Source organism: Sinocyclocheilus grahami, unplaced genomic scaffold, assembly GCF_001515645.1.
Source record: "Sinocyclocheilus grahami isolate Dianchi unplaced genomic scaffold, SAMN03320097.WGS_v1.1 scaffold951.1, whole genome shotgun sequence".
Classification (NCBI taxonomy): domain Eukaryota; kingdom Metazoa; phylum Chordata; class Actinopteri; order Cypriniformes; family Cyprinidae; genus Sinocyclocheilus; species Sinocyclocheilus grahami.
In genome coordinates, this window is record NW_015506130.1 from 94,217 (window position 1) to 118,976 (window position 24,760).

General features: G+C 38.6%; 2 protein-coding genes across 3 annotated transcripts; both read left to right on the forward strand.

Annotated features, from left to right (window-relative positions):
* Nucleotides 1–673: 673 nt before the first annotated feature.
* Nucleotides 674–9,953, forward strand: LOC107564631 (DBIRD complex subunit ZNF326-like). Of its 2 annotated transcripts, none has more exons than XM_016249758.1 (13): nucleotides 674–767; nucleotides 5,259–5,305; nucleotides 5,440–5,512; nucleotides 5,811–6,171; nucleotides 6,250–6,415; nucleotides 6,564–6,580; nucleotides 6,648–6,693; nucleotides 7,663–7,744; nucleotides 8,086–8,233; nucleotides 8,330–8,429; nucleotides 8,597–8,727; nucleotides 9,060–9,155; nucleotides 9,245–9,953. In XM_016249758.1, exons 1-13 carry the CDS (start codon nucleotides 763–765, stop codon nucleotides 9,347–9,349), a joined length of 1,377 nt encoding a protein of 458 aa, XP_016105244.1. In that variant the 5' UTR covers nucleotides 674–762; the 3' UTR covers nucleotides 9,350–9,953. The 2 variants fall into 2 exon arrangements, with proteins under 2 accessions (XP_016105244.1, XP_016105246.1); XM_016249760.1 differs by having other exon boundaries at nucleotides 5,811–6,165.
* A 13,572-nt stretch (nucleotides 9,954–23,525) lies between these two features.
* Nucleotides 23,526–24,314, forward strand: LOC107564630 (repetitive proline-rich cell wall protein 2-like). Its single transcript, XM_016249757.1, has one exon. It carries the CDS (start codon nucleotides 23,526–23,528, stop codon nucleotides 24,312–24,314), a length of 789 nt encoding a protein of 262 aa, XP_016105243.1.
* Nucleotides 24,315–24,760: the final 446 nt, after the last annotated feature.

Below are 24,760 nucleotides of genomic sequence, written 5' to 3' on the forward strand. Positions count from 1 at the left end.
TGGTTTAGGTTTGAGCCCCCTCAAGTGGTGAAGGACAATACTATGTTGCATTTCTAAATGAATTAATTAATATCTCATTTCCCACGTAGGCCTACAGCCAAAGCGGAAGCATTAGCCGTTACACTTTTTTGTCTAAAGGTTGCAGACGTTCCTTCCAGTGGCTTTTGGTGCTGATCAGGACAGACCAAAACACAGCTGTTTGTGTTTACTGGAAAAGTCGTGTATTTAATCATTTATTTTAGATTTATTACATCGTAAGGCTGTATCGATCCGATTATAAAGGGCTATTTTATAGTACAAATGCCTCCAGTGAGACCAAAAGTAGCTATCAACAATTTGAATGGGTCCGAGCTGGGGTCTCAGTGTAAATTAGGTTTGTGAGCCACTAGCGCCCTCTGGAGGAAGACAAATTCCATTAGGAAATGGTTATGAAAAAGCATGTTGTTGCAAACCAGCCCTAAGAAGAATGTATGGGAGAGATTTAGAGAAAGTTGGAACTTTTAAATTCCTTGGAATTAAAAGGAGGGAATTTGGGTGTATTAGTCTGTGAACCTGTTGTCTGAGCCACACTCCGGAGCAGATGGTGGCGGTAATGCACCAATTACGCTGGATGCCAACCGCCGTTAAACATTAAGAAGAAGAAGAAGAAGAAGAACCAGCCCTAAGTTTCCTTACACCGTAGCTTAGTTTGTTTCCAGGGGGAAAATGATTTCAGTGACACCTGCTTTAATTTAACGCGGTAGGACTGATTGTCTCTCGTTTATGTGGTAAGTGAGGCTGCCTTTATATTGCATTTCGAAATAACGTTACTTTTGTTGAAAAAGAATCAGTGAAACGAAAAAAACAAAAACAAAAAATTGGTACGTTTTAAATGAGGGGCAAGTTCAGTATTTACAATGCCTCGCAAAGGTGTTAAGACACGTAGCTTGTATTTTAATCACTAAATGCTATGTTTTGGGTTTGCATAATTATGCATAATACTCAATTACAAAAAAAAAAAAGAGAAAAAGGCCATTCAGTCATTCTTGAGAAGTGGGACAAAACAGGGGGCAAAATTGAAAAAATAAAACCTTGTACTCAGACAAATGAAACTACATTTATGTATCTTATATGTACTAAGCTACTGAGCTATGCTTTGATACAACCTCCCAACTTTTCTCTTTTTTAACAAAATGTGCTTTTTTACCTTGGACTGTGTAATATAATCTCAACTTTATCTTTAACAGCATTCAAGATGTTTTTAACATTTCAATACACATTCTCATGTTAGCAGACAGATTACACTTTCACATGTGACCAATAATTCCACAACAAATATAAAATATCATAATTAAATATTATCAAAATATTCAACTGACAGAGTTGACATCTGACGGTGGTGACGAAAACCTGAATTTGTAATAATTTTAACTATCAAATACATCGAATCAGTCAATTACTGTATTAAAACAAACAACAAGCAGTGAGTATGTTATTGTTTATAAAGCTTTTATTCAAGTCACATTTAAGTATTTTGATATATCATTGGAACACAATCTTATGGTGGTGACATCTGACGTTGTGTTGACATTTGGCATTTCTTTCACAAAACCAATGGAGTTTATGTAGTAGCCATTAAATTTTTTTCTGTTGATGCTAGATGCTAATGGAACCTGCTTCAGGAGAATAAAATTATCTAAATATTTCAAATAATTTCCTCAGAAATTGGAAGATGGTGTTGACATATCATGGCTGTGACACAGGAAATATTAACATTAGGATTTAAAATATTCTAAAACTAAAACTTAGCAGAGCCTGTCTGACACTGATGTACTCTGCAGAGGTGAACTGTGGCAAGGGGGTCCTTTAGAGTGACAGCTGCCCCTGATATTCCCTGATTTTATTACATTTTATTGAATGTCTGACGGTGTTGACAAAAAGTGGGGACGCAACTTTAAAATCTTATGAAACATGCATGTGTCATTAAAAAACAGCCTTGCTTTGATAGGAGATATTATTAAGTGTTGCTTTTGATAAAACAAGCTCTTTTTCATCATTAAAAAAACATTTTTATCCATTTTATTGCATATGAATGATTGAACCCTTCTCTGTGGACACACTGTTTTTAGATGTAGTGAGAGGACATTAAGAAACACAGATTTGGTATAATAATGAGAAAATTAAATTGAAGGTGATAATTGTGTTAAATACATTCTATTATTAATCCCTCATGACATTTAAAATTGAAAATATTTTAATTTTTTAAAGCTAATAGCAGTTACCCTTGCTGGACCTGTTTTGTCCCACGTCTCAAGAATGACTGTTCAGTTTTTTTAAAGGACATATGCCTGGAGTTGGCAGGCAATGTAACATTTCCCACACCACAAAACACACATTTTGCTTAAATAAAAGTAAGAACTGATGGTGCAAAATGGATGTAAATACAGCAAGGTGGTCTGTTTCAATCTGACATGTAAATCTTGAATAGAGGGAAAAACACAAGGGCAAAATTAACACTGGAGTGTTAACTGTTTTACAAAGGCCCATTCACAATCTGAATCAGAGTAGTTTATATGTAAATTTTTTTTGTGCTGTCTACAAGTGTTTAATGACAAACCTGAACAACTTCACTGGTGTGAAACTAGCACATACCCTTAATGCTGCTGGCATTGCTGAAAAAGGTGACTGTTCAAACAATTATTGTGGATTAGGCCTAAATATTCAAGCATTATTTTGTATTTTCTTACATGAAAGCTATCATAACAAACAGGTTTTTTATAAATTTTTCACTTCCGAAAACAATATGGACCTTTTTTCACACACTGTGGTGATGCATTTCCGCAACAGTTAAAACTGTAAATTTTGCAGTGTTTTTATTATTATTATTTTTTTTAGTCTTCGGTTTATGGCATGATAATATGGTTTGTAAAAATTAATGATTTCCTATTTGCCTTTATAGAAGTTTACCCTGCTTGATCATTATATATTGGCCATTTAAAGGGGTCATATGATGCTTTTTTAAAGATCATTATTTTGTGTATTTGGTGTAACAGAATATGCTGACATGCTTTAATGTTTAAGAAACACTTTATTGTAGGTCCTCTATGCCCCGCCTCTCTCAAACGCTTAGTTTTTTTACAAAGTCCCTCCTTCCGACAAGCGCAGTCTGCTCTGATTGGCCAGCTGACCCAGTGCATTGTGATTGGCCGAACACCGCAAGCACTCGTCGGAAATGTAATGCCCCTTACCATAATCGAGAGCTTCATCTTTCAAAATAAATGTAAAGACAGAGCCCGAAAGGGGAACAGAGTCGCGTGACAGACACAGTGATGAAGCTGGTCTCTCTCGCTCTCGCTCTCTCACACACGCGCGCACGCACACACACACAATGCGCAAAACTCTGCATTTAAACAGGCTATCGAAATACTTAAACTAATAACAAAACAGTAGCTGATTCAGAAGCGCCAGATTGTCATAGCAAAGTCAGAATCACCTCCTCTCCTAGGTTCATGAAACGGTCGTCCATAAAATGCATTGCTGTTCTGTTGTAAGTGATCTTAAAGATTCCTAAGTGCATCTACTTTCGGAAGGCCAAATAAAGTGCTTTTGCTTTCGCCTAGAAACACAGCGTCTCCCTGACATGGCTGCTTCAACACTCACTGCGGTTACTGAAACCACGCCGCCTTTCTTTGCGTGAACATTTGGGCGGCATTACTCAAATATTTCCACATAGTGAGGTAGATATGTGGGGGCGTGTTAGAACAAGCCGTTTTTGGGGGGCGTGGCAGAGTCTTAACTTTGATAAAGAATATCTCTTTGGTTTTGAGACTTTAGTCTTTGCAACTTTAGGGATCTTATCTATGCACAATCAGCTTGTAACACTCCAAAGAGAAAGGAAAACTTGAAATCGCATCATATGACCCCTTTAAAAAAAAAAAAAAAAAAAAACATTGGTTGAACCCTAAATTCAAAATCCTCTATGAAGTACCATAGAAAAGCTTAACAAGGTAACTGCTTAATCATATAATAATATATATAAATAATAGGGATGCACCGACATGAAAATTTTGGCCGATACGATAACCGATTATTCTTTATTTTTGAAAGCCGATAACCGATATGTTGGCCGATAAATCTATATCCAAATTGTTATATACTTTTTGAGAGCCTGATTACAAAAAAGGTCTCATCATTAAAAGCCACATCCCAAACACTTTAACATAAGCAGCCTAGTTTGAACGGTGTACGTTTTAAAAATATTTTTACTCTCCCATTACCAAATTTAGTCATAAAAAAGTCTTACAAATAAATAAAATAATGCATAAATAATGCAAACAAGTCACTGGACATCATTACACATGTAAAGAATCAAAATGAATGCGCCACAGATCAATAAAACAGAATAGCCTCTGCACGGACAATAATTAAATGATTTTAATTACTAAACCATATTGTTGATGAAAATAAGAGAAAAATACAAGTGGTTGTTGTTATTAATAATATATCAATGATTTTGAAAAAGTAACAAATTAATACCACTGTTTTAAATAGCAGCCGTTGAGCTGCGCGTGCTGAAGCTGAAGAGCTGAATGAACATGGTAAACTGAAGCGTTTTGCTGGCAGCTTATTTAACTCAAGGAAATGCATCCTGAGATTAATATTAATACAACATAAACATAATATTACAACTTATATATGTACAAAATGATGCAGTTATTGCGTGCTATAGTCAGAATGTGTGATCCTGTTGTGGATGCGCTCTTCCCATATCAACGCGCTGAAACACAGCAACTAAACCCAAAGAATGCACAACATTTTATTATAATAATGTTCTCATTAGAATGTTATATACACAACATTCCCAATCATAGTTATTAATGTTGTGCACTGCTGTTTGAGCTGCGTGCGCTGAGCTAAAGATGATCACCGGTAAACTGAAGCGCTTTTAACTTAACCAAACGCATTCTATATGAGATAAATCAGATAAACATCAAATAAACACAATATTACAACATACAATTGCACAAAAGGCTGCAAACGAACAGCGCGCATCTAAAGTGTCTCTGAAGGAAATAATGCATTATTTATCGGCTTTAAGATATCGGCCAAATTTTCTTATCAGGCCGATACCGATAACAGAAAAAATTAGCATTTATCGGCCGATACCGATATGGTGGCCGATATATCGTGCATCCCTAATAAATAATAATTATACCTTCTAGTAATATTTTATATTTAATCAGGGCTTTAATTTTGACATTATATAATCTGTTTTAAAGGACTAATGATAAGGATGAAATGTTCCCATCATCAGCTGAAAATTCAGGTAAAGAAATGACATTAATCCTCACTCTTATTTTGCTACAATGTTATATACAGCTGTCTTGTTCTTGTTGTTTCTGAATGAGGTAAATTCCCATAGCACACTCAAATAATCACTTGCACTTGTCAAATGTCCAGGGAAATGCTACAGTCAGCCATTATTTGGATCGTTTGCATCCTCTGAGTCCTTTGAGACCAATGGCTCTGACAGGTAAGAATTGTCAGAGGATCTTTCTTGTGCTTTTCTGAAGAGGCAACAGAAATAGCTCTCCTATATAAAGTGTTGGAGACATTTAACATTTTTATTTTAAAAGTAATCTGTTTGGTAATATTTTACAATATGTTTTGGAAAAGAAAAAAAAAACTTAAAAAAAAAAAAAAAAGATATAAAAATGATATAAATTGCAAATTAAATTAAAATTGTTTAAATATGTATTTCTTAATTTTTGCTTTTTAAGAAAAAAAAAAAGAGTCTTACTGTAAAGTGCTACCATTTATTTTTTCAACAGATATGGTGCCTATGAATCTTTTGGACTTGGGGCTTTGAACACTGAAGATGCAGATAGCGTTGTTGATAATTCTAATGGAGGGTACACTGGCACTTGCTCATCCTGGGGTGCAGACGTCTTGTCAAATTGCATCAGGCCCTTCGTCATGCCTTCCCAAAGGTCCAGGTCTCCATTTTCGGACAGCGGCAGAGAGAGTCCATACTCAACATCCAACCTCTCCGATTCCTCCAGCCTGTACTCTCCTTCACACTCTTGGTCAGCGCCGATTGGCTCACGGGGCAGAGACATGCAAGCATATGTGCACAGAAACTACCGGGGAATAGGTGCTGTTGTACCTGAGGCCAAAGGACAAGATGTAGGGGTATGTGTACGTCTGGAGTCTAGTTTATCTATTGAGCAAAAGCAATGACTTTTAGTGTTGATCTCTTCTCTTCCACAGTGCTCTAGTAAGAACTCGTCTATTTGCATAGAGAGATACTACTCAAAATCAGCTGCTTTGGTGTTTCGAGGGACCAAGAGGAAGATGACGGAACCAGTACCTCCTTGCAAGATGGTTAAAAAAAAGAGGATAGTCAGAGCAACTCCCAGCATAAGCACCATTGTGGGTATGTGATGTGCTGCTTTGATAGACCAAACATGATTTTAAAAAGGGACAAAGTTTCCATTGTTAAATTGTTGCACTTTCTTTACTGTATTTTTCAAAAATGTTGCCTTGCGGTGATGCTTACGATGCTTTATTTGTTCTTTTTTTAGGACCACACATTTCAAAGGTAGGAATTCACAATCAAAGATGCCTCAAAATCAGTCCTGTGATACTAGAGTTTGTCTTTTCTACAGGACAGTTGTATTTCTTCCGATACCAAGGAAATAAATAAAGAGCATGGTATGTAATTATTTATTATTTATATTTTTATAGTTTATTAAATTGGAAAAAAATTATATTAACCGCCATAATTCAATACAAGCATGGTTTAAAGGGTTAGTTCATTCAAAAATGAAAATTCTGTCATTAATTACTCGCCCTCATATCATTCCAAACCGTAAGACCTTCGTTCATCTTCAGAACACAAATTAAGATATTTTTGATGAAATCTAAGAGCTTTCTGACTCTCCATAGACAGCAACGCAACTGACACGTTCAAGGCCCAGGAAAGTAGTAAGGACATCATTAAAATAGTCCATGTGACATCAGTGGTTAAACCTTAATTTTATGGAGCTACAAGAATACTTTTTGTCTACAAAGATAACAAAAATAACGACTTTATTCAACAATTTCTTCTCTTCCGTATCAGTCTTCGACATGCATTCACGAGAGTACCACAACGTGTGTGTGGTGCTGCTGACGCAGGAGCCGGCGTTCTGATGTAGAACGTTCATCTTTCTTAGTTCATCCTCTGTATATTCTGGTTCAAATAAGTAAGGCTGGGCAAAAATTGCAAGTCATCCTCTCTGTAAAAATCTTCAGACAATGTTTACAAAGAGAGTTTTATGTTGGCTACACCATGCGTTTTCCTCTGCTTGTAAACTGAACGCACGGTGAAGACTGACACGGAAGAGAAAAAATTGTTGAATAAATTCTTTATTTTTTGTTTTCTTTGCGCACAAAATGTACCACTGATGTCACATGGACTATTTTAATGATGTCCTTATTACTTTCCGGGGCCTTGAACGTGTCAGTTGCATTGCTGTCTATGCAGGGTCAAAAAGCTCTCGGATTTCATTGAAAATATCTTAATTTGTGTTCCGAAGATGAACAAAGGTGGAAGATGCGTTTTTGGAACGACATGAGGGTGAGTAATAGTGACAGAATTCTCATTTTTGAATGAACTAACCCTTTAATATTTGAGTGCAGAGCTTGGTAAGAAAGTTCGAGCCAGAGAGAAGCGTAGAAGACGACGTGAGAAGAATCATGAAAAATATGGAGACAAGCACAGGTGAACACTGAAATTTCAACTGACTCATCACTTGTGTTTTTAAACCATATCTAGATTGATTTGCTGGATATCAATTTATTATTTAAATCTATTAAAAAAATTTAAATAATAATTATTATTTGAGGCAGAACTTGATGACTTTCTGCTGTATTTCTTTAAGAAGCAGTGAAATGTTGACTTGTGATATGTAGAAAGGCCATAGAATTTAAATTGCAACTACTAAATATTTTAAATTATACATTTGCATCAGTTATTCAAAAAACATTTAGCAATAAATGTCAAGTTAAATACAAATGTATGTCACTTTAGTATTCATAGCATGCTATTTATTTATTTTTTAGGTGGGCTTTTACATGTGCTTTTTGTAAATTCCACACATTTGAAGACAAAGACATCGAGAAACACTTTGGAAGCACAGATCACAGAGAGACTCTTGACTATATACGACGGCAAGCCAAATTTGATGACAAGGTCATCAGTTTTTTGCATGTAAGACTTATGAAATAATTATCTTTCCTTGATGTTTTAGTCTGGATTTGTATTATATTTGTTCATGTACATTTACCCCATTCTAATACTGCACAGGATTGCATGGTTCACAAGTTTCATAAAACTGTCTCTACCCTGCATAAACTAAAGTTTTCCTGTGGACGAAGCAAAGATGAATGGGCAAAAATAATGGAAGGTATGACACCACTCAAGCCAACATCACGTTATAAATATGCATTATATGATAAATAAATACATTGATATATTGTAACACATTTCCCACTTGATGGAAAGAGATGGAAATCATTCTACATACTTCAAAGACAAATATTGACATACTCTATAAACTTCTTGTTCTTACAGGCGTGACAGAAGATGATTACATGAGAAGGATGGAGGTGGTCTACTGTGTTGCATGTGACATTCACATCCCTGTGGTTTTCAGCTCTGTACAGCAACATCTTCATTCACTCACCCACCTCAAGAGCAAAGTGGTAACATGACTCTATCCTCTCTCCTCTAAATATCCTGAACTGTCATTTTCATCTTATATATACAGTGGGGCAAAAAAGTATTTAATCAGCCACCAATTGTGCAAGTTCTCCCACTTAAAAAGATGAGAGAGGCCTGTAATTTTCATCATAGGTATACCTCAACTATGAGAGACAAAATGAGAAAAAAAATCCAGAAAATCACATTGTAGGATTTTTAAAGAATTAATTGGTAAATTCCTCGGTAAAATAAGTATTTGGTCACCTACAAACAAGCAAGATTTCTGGCCCTCACAGACCTGTAACTTATCTTGTCTTTTTCCCTCCTCTCAAAGGCTTATAAAGAGCAGTTAAAAAGAGACAGCGTGGTCACAGCTAAAGCCATAATAAATAACGATAATGTGAAGGTGCGCTATGAGAAGTACATGAAGGTAATAATTTTTGTGACATATTAGAACACATTTAGAAAATAAGTTTTTTTGAAAGAATATTTAAAGGTATATCTCTTTTTGTTTTACAGGGAGAAGACCCGTTTGCAAATGATGCCAATGACACAAGTTCTGATTCTCAGGATCCTGAGCGATATGATGAGGCGGAGGAAGATGAAGAAAATAGTGACTCATAATAATGGACAAAAGGAGCATTGAATGGAGAAAAAGAGACAAGAGGAAAGGAATGTTTGTACTGTACTTTTCTTTAACTTCAAATGCTCAGGCATCTATACGTTTCACATGACCTTGCAATGTCCTCTGATAAAAGTGTATGCATTTTCCTCCCTTTTTATTGTTGTATTCGCAGTGCAGACTGAGATTAATTCAGTTTACTTGGGTCAGGTTGTACTGTGTTTGTAGTATCTGTGCGGGTTTGTAATAATATTTTGCCACTGTTCTGAATGCCTTTAAACCTAACAGCTTCATATTTAAATGTAGATGTTACATTTTGTTCCCTATAATATTTGGGATTGGAAATTTGCCTTTTCACTGTTTGTTCTGAGATGAGATGGTGTGTTGACCATTAAATTTTCACTTTAAACTAGACTTGCTTCTTGTGAAAATATGAATATATCATTCATTTTACCCATTAGAACTTTATGTACGACCGTTCTGTAGGAAGAATACTTGCAGTAAGTCCCTCTACTGGAAGAAACAAATAATGAGAGCTCTGAGCAACTTAAAAGGAAATATCTGTATGGAATGAAATCAAATTGGCTCGAAATAAAGGTTATATCAGTAGGACCATTGACATTTTATATAAGCAATTAACTTCCCTTCATAAATGTTGCAGGCAGTAACAAAATACCAAGATTGCAATTCAATTTGATTAAAGTTAATTTTCTTATTTACATGTTTATATAGGCCTACGTTTTAAACACGTATTTTAATCAGTGACGTGAATAACACTGATTATCTCTTCATCACGGCACCTGTTAGTGGGTAGGATATATTAGGCAGCAAGTGAACATTTTGTCCTCAAATTTGATGTGTTAGAAGTAGGAAAAATGAGCAAGCATAAGGATTTGAGTGGGTTTGACATGGGCCAAATTGTGATGGCTAGACGACTGGATCAGAGCATCTCCAAAACTGCAGCTCTTGTGGGGAGTTCCTGGTCTGCAGTGGTCAGTATCTATCAAAAGTGGTCCAAGGAAGGAACAGTGGTGAACCGGCAACAGGGTAATGGGCGGCCAAGGCTCATTGATGCATGTGGGGAACGAAGGCTGACCTGTGGCTGGCCCAACAGACAAGCTACTGTAGCCCTTCATGAAGTTAAAGGGTTAGTTCACCCAAAAATGAAAATTAGCCCATAAATTACTCACCCTCAAGGCATCCTAGGTGTATATGACTTTCTACTTTCAGACGAATCCAGTCGGAGTTATGTTAAAAACTGTCTTTGATCAGGGGCGATTCTAGGATTTTAATTTTAAAGGGGCTCAGCCCCCAGTGAGGGTATACTAATAATAATAATAGCCTAATAATAAAAAAAATATATAAATAAGATAAAAAATGTTTTTGATTAATAGGGGTCGTATACTAAACTTATTGCAGTATTCCATTGTATTGCATAGATAGGTATAACATTTGAGTACTGAATAAGCCAAATTCAAGTTTTCATGATCTCACATACACTGCTTGTGGTTTCAACAAACCCATCACTTTATCAAAATTTCACCATCCAGTTAAGCTCATCAACCATAACTCCTTCAAAAACAGCTAGAAACCTTGGAGTTGTGATTGATGATAAGCTGAATTTCTCAGACCACATTGCTAAAACTGCCCGGTTCTGCAGATTTGCTTTATACAACATTAGGAAGATCAGGCCCTTTCTTTCAGAACATGCAACACAACTCCTTGTTCAAGCTCTTGTTCTATCCAGGCTGGACTATTGCAATGTTTTCTTGGCAGGTCTTCCAGCCACTTCTATCAAACCTCTACAATTAATCCAAAATGCCGCTGCAAGATTAATCTTTAATGAACCGAAAAGAATGCATGTCAAACCTCTGTTCATCAATTTGCAGTGGCTACCAGTAGCTGCTTGCATTAAATTCAAGGCATTAATGTTTGCCTACAAAACCACCACTGGCTCTGCACCCATTTACCTAAATTCATTACTTCAGAGTTATGTGCCCTCTATAAGCTTGCGTTCTGCAAGTGAACGGCGTATTATTGTGCCATCTCAAAGAGGCACAAAATCACTTTCACTGACTTTTTCATTAACTGTTCCCTCCTGGTGGAATGACCTGCCCAAATTAATCCGAGCAGCTGAGTCCTTAACCATCTTCAAGAAACCACTAAAAACACATCTGTTCCACCTTTATTTGACCATCTAACTCTAGCTCTTTCTATTCTATTTTAATTCTACTTTATCTATATTTATCTTCTTTTTTAATTTTTTATTTAAAAAAACAACAACAAAAAACAAACACTAGCTTACTATTTTTTCTATTATATCTACTTGTTTTTCTTTGTGTGTATAATATATATATATATGTATGTGTGTGTGTGTGTGTGTGTGTGGCTACGTGTACTGCGTTAGGCTAACCGAGACTTGTCATTTGCACTTATATATTGTTGCTCTTTTGTTAGTTTTGACTGCTTTTACGGGTCCTCATTTGTACGTCGCTTTGCATAAAAGTGTCTGCTAAATGACTAAATAAATAAATAAACATACACAACCTGTTTACTGTACAAACACAACATTTTACTGTTTGCATTTCTAGTACAACCCTCTTTCCTTAGCTCAAGTACGCAAACCTCTTTGCCACATGCACTGGAATATGTATTATATTGAAAGTTAAATTTTCAAATGAAAATGGCAACATGATTGTTTTATAAAGTATGCCTTCATATGTGCTTCATTAGGAAACTGGGTGTGATGAGGGGTGAACGCAGTGAAAACAGGCTACAGTAGATGGGGAACCGATTATTGCTCCCCCATGATATTTTGTAAACTGGATTTATGACAAAGAACTGCACAGATGCAGATATTATAACAATCTATCTTTAAACACACACCTTGTCCTCTGTTTCTCGCTCTGCGCTGTCGCTCTCTGCGGATTGAAAAAGAACGCGCTGAAAGACGGGGAGGAGCCGATCTGCCGCCGTTTTCATATGACATTTAAAGGGGACTGAGGCGATCACGAATTTTAGGGTTGCATCAGTCCAGAAGGAGTGAAATAAAAGCGCCCATCCATAAAAAAAAAGTCTCACACGGCTCCGAGGGGTGAACAAAGTTCTCCTGTAGCGAATCGATGCATTTTTGTAAGAAAAATAACCATATTTAAAATGTAATAATCAATTTAATCTAGCTTGCACTCACTGTTGTACATAGAAGCAGCTCCGGGCGGATGACGTAAGACGTCGGTGTTGCGCATGCGCCGCTCAGAAGTGACGAATGCGAAAGCGCAGTAGAGAGATCAAAACAAAACAACGGTCACGAATTAGATGTACAAAACGAGGATTTGTAAAGAAGAATGTCGGAGGATTTCGATATAAGCCAAGAGGAGACTAGTTTTCCTTTGCTAAAGTAAGGAATCTTTGCTTCCCTTGCTCCGGTTAACAAATGTTGGTTTCCACGAGACTCACCGGCGCATGTGCAACGCCGACCTCATACGTCATCCTCCCGGAGCTGCTTTTGTGTACAACTGTTGGCGCAAGCTAGATTAAAGTGATTATTACGTTTTGAATATGGGTATTTTTCTTACAAAAACACATCGATTCGCTACGGGAGGCCTTTGTGCCCCCCCCCCCCGGAGCCGTGTGAGACACTTTTTTTATGGATGGGTGCTTTTTATTTCACTTCTTTTGGACTAAAGCACTGCAACAACCGCTGACTGCCATTAAACAGCTTGAAAGATCAAAGACAATTTTTTATATAACTCCGACTGGATTCATCTGAAAGAAGAAAGTCATATACATCCCTTGAAGGTGAGTAATTTATGGGCTAATTTTCATTTTTGGGTGAACTAACCCTTTAATGCTGGTTCTTATGGAAAGGTGTCAGACTACACAGTGCATTGCAGTTTGTTGCGTAAGGGGCTGCATAGCCGCAGACCAGTCAGGGTGGCCATGCTGACTCCTGTCCACCACTGAAAGCTCCAAAAGTGGGCATGTGAGCATCAGAACTGGACCACGGAGCAGTGGAAGAAGGTGGCCTGATCTGATGAATCACATTTTCTTTTGCATCACGTGGATGGCCGGGTGCATGTGTGTCGCTTACCTGGGGAACACATGGCATCAGAATGCATTATGGAAAGGACGCAGTATGATGCTTTGGACAATGTTCTGCTGGGAAATCTTGGATCCTGCCATCTATGTGGATGTTACTTTGACACATAACACCTACCTAAGCATTGTGGCAGACCTTGTACATCCTTCAATGGAAACAGTGTTCCTTGGTGTCCTCTTTCAGCAGGATAATGTGCCCTGCCACAAAGCAAAAATGGTTCAGGAGTGGTTTAAGGAGCAAAACAATGAGTTTGAGATGTTGACTTGACCTCCAAATTCCCTAGATCTCAATCCAATCGATCATCTGTGGGATGTGCTGAACAAAGAAGTCCGATCCATGGAGGCCCCACCTCGCAACTTACAGGACCTAAAGGATCTGCTGCATATATATATGCATGATTGAGAATGTACAAAATATCAGTTAAAATAATATCTACGTTTCGTAGAAATAAAAGCTTAAAGAGTTTAGGTCTCAGACTCTGACAAGCTCAAGCTTTATTTACAGTAAAGAAACAATGAGGCCAGTAGTTTTTAGCCTTTACAGTATAAGTTCTAAAGCAGGGGTGTCCAATCCTGCTCCTGGAGGGCCAGTTCAGCTCCAACCCAAATTAAACACACCTGAACCAGCTAATCAAGGTCTGACTAGGCATACTAGAAACTTTCAGGCAGGTGTGTTGAGGCAAGTTGGAGCTAAACTCTGCAGGACACCGGCCCTCCAGGACCAAGTTTGGACACCCCTGGTCTAAAGAGTTGACTATATCTGAAAGAACCAATGAGGTTTGAGAACAGCTTTCCGCCTTTTTTCGAGTGCACTTTGATCTTATCTTATGTAAACAACAAACTGACTTAAGTGCCAGAATGTGAGTAAAGGCTTTTGAGTGAATAACAACGTAAATTTAGGTCTGCTTTTCACACAAAGCTCAAATGACCTTGAGAAAACTTCGAATCACCCACACGAATCATATGGACCACTTTTATGCTGCATGTATATAATTGTTTGGAGCATGACAGTCAATCATCATCACCTCAACAACTTGTTTCACGGATGAAAACATTATCCGGGTTTGGAGAGACATGAAGGCGAGTAAATGGGATTAGAATTTTTCTCTATTTTTCTGGCAAAGCAGTATCACAAAAGCTTTTCTGGGGCACACTAGCAGGTACCGAATTCCTGATTATTTTACTGTTTACAGAACCTTGTAATCAGGGTTTCCAGTCCGTTAGTCTAAACAAGTACAATGTCCAAACAAACGACCCCCCAAAACTAGAAAAACTCAAAATATTGAAAACGAACTATTTATAGTTTTCAGACCTTCTTTTTGAGACTCTTCTCCAGTTTGGTCCTTATTATATATATGCACAGAGGCTCCCTACCAGTGCCCCTCCCTCTCAAAAATAATCATCTATTACAGATTCATCATTTTGTAGAATATAAATCAAAGTAAATATTTCAATACAAGCATTTCACTCAAATGTAATTTATTCCATATGTCAAATCTTTAACCTGCAGAAAAAAACCCATCAACCTGTTTTTGGGCTACTTTTAGACTTTAAAAGTAGCTCAATTCAGACTTGGCAAGCCTGCTTGTAATGGTCCGCTTGTGAAGGTCATGATACTCGTCTGCTTCAGTGTTTTAAGGGGCCTCTGCCTGACGCTTATCAGATCTGACAGAGAGGCCTATTATGGCAATCCAGTTATGGCAAACTCAATCAATATTGAGTTAACAGGTTACTTTATAAGAATAAACATTTGTTTTTTTTGCATCGTGCGACAATAGTCAGTTTGAAATTCAGTGTGTCTGCTGGAGATAGATGCCATCTTCATAGAATAAGGATGTAAAATGTCTGTTTTTGACATTGCCTTCCCTCTAATGCAGGGGTGCCCAAACTCGGTCCTGGAGGGCCGATGTCCTGCAGAGTTTAGCTCCAACCTGCCTCAACACACTTGCCTGGAGGTTTCTAGAATGCCTAGTAAGAGCTTGGTTAGCTGGTTCAGGTGTGTCTAATTAGGGATGGATCTAAACTCTGCAGGACACTGGCCCTCCAGGACCGAGTTTGGGCACCCCTGCTCTAATGAGACCGGGTGGGTCAGGTGGGTAGTAGGAATGTTCAAAAAGTGACAAAACCATATTACTTTAATGATTGCTCACATGGAAGCATCATGACGTCTGAAATGACAGAAATTAACAATGGAATCACATTTGCCTTACAGAAACAATAGAAAAAACTGCAATAAAAATCTTATAACTATCACTGTGCTAACAAAAATATTAAATTTAACTGCATTGTAAAAAATATTTTTCGAAGATGTAAATATAAACAAACAATATTGGCTTATGTTTTACAAGAAAATACTATTTAAGTTTTTCTACTTCAAAATGTCATGTTTAATTCAATGTGCTACTTGCCCATTATTTGTAATTTACTAGCAGTTTCTGAGTGAAAATTGTTTCTACACCAAATGTGTATGCAGACAAGTGACAGACTGTACAATAAATGCTTGTTGATATTCCATTAGACAACACCAAAAGAGCTACTTTTGGTATATAAAGATGTTAAATGTTGCTTTTTAAGTTGAGCACAAGTGTTTTCTGTTCTAGATGCTGAAGCTCCAATTTTAATTGGCCGTTAAACCCAGTGAGAGATTGATTGTAAAACTTTTATCTAGGGTATGGCCTTGGATTTATTTGTGTCTGTGTGAATGTTTATGTGTGTGTGTGTTGCCCAAGGGAAAAGAGCACAAATCCAGAACTGGCACTTTGTAAGCACTTGCACAGATGATGAGCAGTAATTATGCTTTAATGATTTCTTCAGGGCATCCCTCCCTCCCTCTCTCTCTCTCTCTCTCTCTCTCAGTGTCTTTCTTCTTACTCACTCCCCCTAAATTAAGACTTATTTTGAAAACATTTGGTGATGAAATGCAGCTTAAGTCCTCTAATTGCCACACAAACCTCATGTGGGCATTTTTGCTTGGCATCTTTGATGTCACATGCCCCTGCCTGGGTAGCGATTGGTGCTTATTGGCTGTAATTGGGACAAGTTGTTTTAAAAAGGGCATCCGCTGCATGACTTTGATGGCTGCAGTGGCCTCGCCATTGCTCAGAGTGTAGGAACCCTTCCCCTGCATGGACCCACGAGCACTAAGGCCCTGTCACTTATTAAAGGAGGTTGTCACCACAAAGCGACAGATGTCCTGATAGGATCTGGCTGAGTCTTTGGCCCCCGCCTGGCTTGTTAGTACACATGGTTCAAGGGAAGATAACTGTTGGTTGTTTTAATAACTGTTACTTGTATTCTTCGGAGGCCTCCATCTTTCCCACCCTCTGTTACTTGCTCATTCTTCACCATATAACCATCTCAGTCTCTCTCACTCTCCTGCTAGGAGGTGTTTTAAACCCTGTGTAGCTGCTCTCAGATTCTGAGCTCTGTTCTCGTTCTCTCCCTGAGGTGCTGGCCTTGTCATGTCAAGGGTTCAGTGCCATCCGAATGTTTTTAAAGCTCCATTTTCGCTCTGCGCTGCCCCCCTGCTTGTCACATGAAGATAAGGCTGGTGTCCTGGGGTACAGACCTGGCACTCTTAGTCCTTCACAATCCCCCATCAACCCTAAGCAGGCCTCTGGAGAGCGGCCCGTCCTTTTAGGTTTTTTCCACAGGTAAAATTGTGAAAAAACCTTGCAAGGCCCCCAGTTCCCCCGGAGGTAAAATCTATAATGGAGTTTTGATTCAAGCCACAAGGGCCTTGAAAATGGACTGCTTTAACCACACAGCTGCCTTTCAGAAGGTCAGCGCTACACCGAGACAAGAGAAAATCACTGGCCCAAACAAGGCTGGAAAAGGCCAGAACCGCACCACAAATTACACACCAGAAGGGCACCATGCAGAAATGCATTTCAGCAGTAACTTTTATTTGTGCAGTATGGCTTCTTAAACTTTCACATTTTTAAACATAAATTATTCAAAATGTTAACTTATTGAATTGCCAAACTAATAACAGTTTTCATGCATGCAGCGCTCCACTCTCAAGGATAAGAAGTTGTGGTTCTGCATGTGTTTGATATCCTTTGATGATTGTATGAGGTCAGGAAGCTGGCTATAAAGAGAATATTTTTATTGGTCTCAAAATGTGACTTACAATAATATACTTGGGTCTCTATTAGTTGAAAATATTTTTTGCTAGTAGCAAAAGACAGAGGGCGCTATAGTATAGCGTTGCAGTATTCAGCGGAAGAGTTGTTGTTTTTTTGAACATATTCAAAGATTTATTTCAGTGTCAGTCAAGGTTTTTGTCATTTGATGTCAACTGACACATAACTGTTCTCTTTTGTAAAGCTCTTGTTATATTCCTCTATATGTCACACTGTCATAGCAGGAGGGAATTCTATCCATTTATCCAGATAATCACTAAATCTAAACATCAAACAAGCACAATGTTGGTTTTTCATCAATTAAATTGAATCTATTTCATTTTCAAATTATGAAGAACCCAAACTATATGAATTACATCTGCATGTGAAACCCTAAATTACATTATTCTTCAACTTAATTCTCCCGAACTTGGTATTGCTATGAAGAGTCAAACAAGTCATTCAATTTTCATTGCTGCTGGAAGCTTTGACAATCATTGCTTTATCAGCAAACTGATTGAGAGAAACTGAGAATTCCTGACTTACAATTCTCCGTTTCGCATCACCGATGGCAATTGCATGTTGGTTAGAAGTAATAAAAATAAAAAACACCTGCCAAGAGTAGTCATTACATCCTGTCAGGAAACTTTGAAAGTAAAGCTACCTGACAGTTAAATTCAGCTTTTGACTGAACCAAACTTGTTGAATTCCCACAGAAGTTAATACTCTATATACTTGTTGTTGCAATCAGTTAAACATCCCCTGGAGGCTCAACAGAGTTTCCCTTTGAACAAATACCCGCGGGAGGCCAGCCTGGGACAGCGCCAGAAACAACAGGTCTTAATGGCAGGTGCTTCTGGGAGTTTATGTAGTAGGCTAATGAAACAATTGGTAATTTCTCCGGCGACTGTTGGGAGAAAAGATGTAGAAAAAGAGAGGGGTGAAAGAGTTGAGAGTGTGTTTTAAGTAAGAATCTTTATCTGGGCTTAATTTCCCATGCTTGAGCAGAGTGGAGGATTTTTTTCCTCCTTACAGATCTTTTTGTCAGATCCTGCCTACCCAAGATAGACCCAGGGGCACTCTAAGAACATACACATCACCTAGATTTGCCTTCCAGCCCACTTCCCTCTCCAGCGATCGCTCCCTCAATCCCCGACGGCTTCTTTGTGCAGCAAAGACGAGAGAACGTTTTAGAAATCAAATTTCACTTTGTCGGGGGAACCTGGAACAGGCTCTAATTTGAATAGATTTAATAGAGCATAATTGGTGCAAATACATAGTCACACATGTCCCCAGATTACTGAAAGCTCGCACAAAAGAAAGCTTTAAAATGTCTAAATGACATCTCCTGTTAATGCAGTGCCAGTGGGATAGTGTTCCCGCTTAAATGTGAAGTAATTGTAGACTTGCTTTAAACGTATAGTTTTAGACTCACAAATTTCTTATGACCATACCTCCACTTTATCTATAGTTATATTCCCAGTGGTCAATAATTGACATGGCACCTTTTTTTCATCTTTATTTAAAAATACAGTGACTTTAATGCACTTTTTCTAACAAGTAATGAAGTATTTTACTTGGTAAAAATGTCAGGGTGACTGATATGATAATAAAAGAAAAATCTCATTCATCTGGAAAATAAAACATTATTAATTAATAAAATTAAAATTAGTCTTTTATTATTATTTATTAGAAATATTTAAGAATAATTTAACAACTGATTCATTGTTTACAAATCAAAGTCATGTTGTCTAAATGCAGAATTAAAAAAAATAAGAAAAACCCTGGTGTTTTTTTTTTTTATTACAATAATTAACTTGCACATGTGAACTAGATTTATTTATTTATTTGAATGTATTTTATTTTGTTAATCATGGACAGTCTTACGTAATTGCCCCCTCTTTGTATTCTGAGCTGTCATTGTAAATTCTGGTAGGTTAGATTTTTTTTTCCACTCATGAACACCTCAACGCCTCTGTTCTTTTGAAAGCATTCCTCTTGTTTGTCACACTAGCATGCTGACAGACTTGTGGCCCATTGGGGGATTTAATAGTGCACAGGTTATCATAAGGATGAGTCAGTCCACTGAGACACAAGGGATGTGGAAGTGGTCTACAGAGATAGATGTGGGCTGGGGTAGGGAGTGTTGGTGTGGGGGTTTGGAGGAGACACACGTAGGTAGTGTGTTCCTCCATCCCTCAGCACCTTGCCTACGTTGACCAGAGTGTCCATCAGTGTGGTCTCTCGAGTGCTGTAGGAACAGCAGTGCTGGCAAAAATAAAAAACACACCCCAAGAAAGTGCTTTTTTCATGGCCGGAATAGGAGTGATGGATTGGGTTAGCATGAGCACACAATGCATTTGTTATAGAAAGAAAGAGAAAACAAGGTCTGGCAGAAAAACCCTCCACTGGCAGTTGGCATTGCAATATGTAATATGTACTGAAATATGTAATGATAAACAAGAACAGGTTGAATATTTGGATTTTAGTATTTACGATTTCATGATATATCTCATTTGCAAATATATTCGTTTCAGTATGTTTGACTTTTTTCAACAACACATGGGTTGTTTGTCCTGTGTCCTTGAATTTATATCTGATTTAACATGGCCCTCTGTGTTTTGCATGTGTTTTCTGACCTTCTTCGCCCATGAAATGTAATTATTTGTGGTTACTGATAGATGTGAAACATGTTCTCCTGAGATTTGTGTAAAGGCAGGCTACCTGCCAATTTGACGGGTGCGATTCTGAGAGCATAAAATATGAACCACCTTTCTGTGCAATAATTGTCTCAATTTCCTTTGAAGAAGACAATCATCCTGGATGTTCACCAAGAGCTTATTTAGGGATATCCTTTTTCCATCTAGGTTATATTAATTAATGCATGCCTTAGCTCAAATTAGCCCTCTGAGGAGCAATAACTCAAATTCTTGTATTTATGTAAGTAATAGGTAAAAAAACATGTTAAACTGAAATAATTATGCAGTCCAACACTTTGCTTTGAGAATAAACTGCTTGAAAAACCTGATAAAATATGAATGTGTTTAGGGTGCAAATTTGTAAAATATTTACAGCCTAGTATTGGTGGGGTACAGCAGTTAAGTCGGCAGTCAACTTCAATAATTACTAACAAATTTAACTTTTTCACAGCATTTATTGTTACTCACCTATTTGTGAAATGTGTCAATGTTTATAACAATAATTATTGATCTGGAAGGTAATCTTGGGAATGCTGGAAGTGCAGAATTCTGTCACAAAACGCAGTGCTTAGTTGTGATGTGAGAACTCAAGGAGACTGCATGAGACTCAGCAAGAAGCCCCTATGGGGACTGATCTTATGTCAGGAGATTGCAGATTTTTACGCTAAAGAAGCTACTCAATCTCTCCAAAGACTGAATTATTAAAGGCTCTGTATGTTTTTCAAAGGCTGGGTTTAGCTTTTAGATGAGAGTGGGGGGTGGGGGAGTGTTTCATTCTGGATCATATCTGTCCCACCCCCACCTCTACAATTCTCTCTATACTTGCTCAAATGGCCCTTTACTTTCTAAGCATGGTTTTACTGCCTTTGAAGAGTTATTTTTGTTGATGAAAAGGATATGCCGGCTTGGTAAAGTGAACCGCAGCGATTCGTTCGCTCGTTTAATACTCCTCCCTCCTAGGTTTGGTTCATAAATTTATTATCAGTAAAATATACGGGCAGTCTCATTCCTTAGCGAGGCCTGGAAGCTAAGTGTTGCTGATGTGAAAAGACTGAGAGCCAGAGAGAACAAGAGAGAGAGCAAAGAGGTGAAGAGAGGGAAAGAAGGAGAAGTGTTCTGGTTAGTGCGTTATCTTTGACTGACTGACGGCCGGGTGTGAAGTATAAAGCTCTGGCTTCTTCGATGACTCTCTTCAGTGTGAGCTGTAGGAGAGCAGCCTGACTTCATTCCTGTTCATTAACTGAATGATTAATTCGCATTGAACACACACATTCTCACAACACTTTGAAGTTAACAAGTTTATCTGCCTGAATAGAAAGTCACTTACATATTAACTTAAACTTGTTTTTAATACATATAATATTGTATTTGAATATTTGGGCTCATAAAAAAATGTATCTTTGAATATTAGTTTATTTAAATTACATTTAAGTAGAAAGACATTCTTTTTTAATAATCAAGTTTTTGTCACCATTTCTGAACGAGCTTATGATTAGGCATTATACACACCTTATATATGAATGTTGAATGTCTTCAACAACGTTATATTATATCTCAAGGTTTTCTTTTAGTTGAAAATGTGTGTAAACAAAAAAACTATATATTTAACCCTCTGGCCCTCTTCGTTTAGGGGTCACACTTAACTCCTTCACGGTCAAAAGTCACGAAGCCTTGAAATGTAACTTTTTTTTTTCTTCAGGAAAATCAATGTAACACATTTTTGTTCAATAATATACATATTTTTTTATTATTTTTAAATAAATGCAATATTTCACATTAAAATAGAGTAAAGTCATTTACAATCCATTTTTTAAGTGAGAATTGTGCCATCTGGTGGCATTAAAAAATAAAAACTTTTGTAATGTCATGTAACCTCCTGTATAACTACCTATATAAATATATAGGCCTAGAGGCTTTTGGATTCCCATTTTCCCCCCCATAATTTCTTCATTTTATTAGGTTTTGCATTTAGATATATATTTAGACATTCTAAAAGAATACTTTTTGTCAAGGTTTAGATATTTTTGGTTAGATAAATATCAGATGTTGCATTCTGATTACTATCAAACATTACAATTTTGTTTGAAAGGGAACACATGGGAAGCATTTTTTGTTACTCAAATATCAGGAACACCTGTTAGACTAAAATAAGAAAAAACACAATTATCAAACAGTAAACTGAAGAAAAAGAAGAATAAAAATCTAAATAACCATCAATAAATATAATTGTAACTATATACATTCAAACTGTAAATATTCTATGCATTGCTGTACAGTACATACAACAGATATAGTAATTCAGTGTCTCTTGCATACTGGATGCTTGCACTTTGCCGCCTTTTTCTTTTCTTTGAGTGACTGGTCATAGAGGGATAAGCCGTGGAGGCACCAGCTATGGAGGGACCAGTTCTGGAGCCACAAGCTGTCAATTCAAGTCAAGTCACCTTTATTTGTATAGCACTTTATACAATACTGATTGTGTCAAAGCAGCTTTACAATGTCAAACAGTCTGGCCAGACAAAACCAGCATGGCGTGGTTTAATTCCAGGCTATAACACAGGTCAGAATGTGCAGAGGACTTGTCTGGTTCTTTTGGTCTTGTGCCGATGGTCGTCGAGGTGACGAGGTCTTCGCAGGGGATCTGTCTCTGGGGCTCATCTAGTTGACATGGCCTCCACTGACATTCAGAATCAGGGCTGTAGAGGTTGTCTCTAGGTGCTGATCCACCAGCTGTGGCATACTGTCAACATTGGGATTTGAAAAAAAGGGATTTCTTGGTAAAATAAGGTTTTTCTTGAATGAACAGGGAGCTCTGCATTTCTGATGAATGCCTTTGTCTTTGTCCAACTGTTGTCCCTCTCCATAGTTCACCCCCCTGAGAGGCACATCCAAGATGGCACTGGCTTGTATGAGGTAGCTCAAAAACCACCTGATCAGCCAGCACATCTCCTCTTCAAGCCTGTGAATCCATACTCCCTCTGACTGTAGACAGTACATGTTGCCACAATAAAATAACTTAAATAATACATATTATCGTATGTGATTATTAATCTATTATTCTGACATTATCCCAAGAGGTCGTGACATCCACCTGAAAGGCCATATTAAATTCAGCTAAAGGCTTAAGTGCAACACTCAGGAACATAAAGTATGTCTTCAGGTATGTCTCAGGAGCATAAAGTATGACTCTGGAGGATGTGCATAAAGTATGACTCTGGAGGATGTGCGTGAAGGGACCGGCTCTGGATGGACCAGCCATGGAGGAACTGGCTCTAGAAGTACCAGCTGTGGAGGGACCAGCTTTGAGGGCACCAGCCGTGGAGGGACCGGCTCTGGAGACACCAGCCATGAAGGGACCGGCTCTGGAGACACCAGCCATGAAGGGACCGGCTCTGGAGACACCAGCCATGAAGGGACCGGCTCTGGAGACACCAGCCATGAAGGGACCGGCTCTGGAGACACCAGCCATGAAGGGACCGGCTCTGGAGACACCAGCCATGAAGGGACCGGCTCTGGAGACACCAGCCATGAAGGGACCGGCTCTGGAGACACCAGCCATGAAGGGACCGGCTCTGGAGACACCAGCCATGAAGGGACCGGCTCTGGAGACACCAGCCATGAAGGGACCGGCTCTGGAGACACCAGCCATGAAGGGACCGGCTCTGGAGACACCAGCCATGAAGGGACCGGCTCTGGAGACACCAGCCATGAAGGGACCGGCTCTGGAGACACCAGCCATGAAGGGACCGGCTCTGGAGACACCAGCCATGAAGGGACCGGCTCTGGAGACACCAGCCATGAAGGGACCGGCTCTGGAGACACCAGCCATGAAGGGACCGGCTCTGGAGACACCAGCCATGAAGGGACCGGCTCTGGAGACACCAGCCATGAAGGGACCGGCTCTGGAGACACCAGCCATGAAGGGACCGGCTCTGGAGACACCAGCCATGAAGGGACCGGCTCTGGAGACACCAGCCATGAAGGGACCGGCTCTGGAGACACCAGCCATGAAGGGACCGGCTCTGGAGGGACCAGCCATGGAATAACCCACTCTAGAGGCACCAGCTGTGGAGGGACCGGTTCTGGAGGGACCAGCACCGAAGGGACCAGCTGTGAAAGGACCAGCTTTGGAGGCACCAGCCGTGAAAGAACCAGCTCTGGAGGGACCAGCTGTGGTGGAACCAGCTCTGGAGGCACCAGCCATGGAGGGACCAGCTTCCTCATCCATGGAAATCTGCAGTTTTCTTAGGAAGCTCAGAGAGGCTGGTATGTAAGGAATGTTCTCTTTTCTTTTCATGAAGGGGTACACCAGCACTTGTAACACTTGGTCTAGTATTTAAAGCCAGACCAACTGCCGCAAGATTTATATGAGGGAGGGAACCACCAGCGAAGATCTGTGCAAGTCAAAATACTCAGTAAGGCAAACAATAGATGCAAAAGTAAGTTTAATTTGAAAACAGCAAAATATAGAATACATTCAATCATCAATACA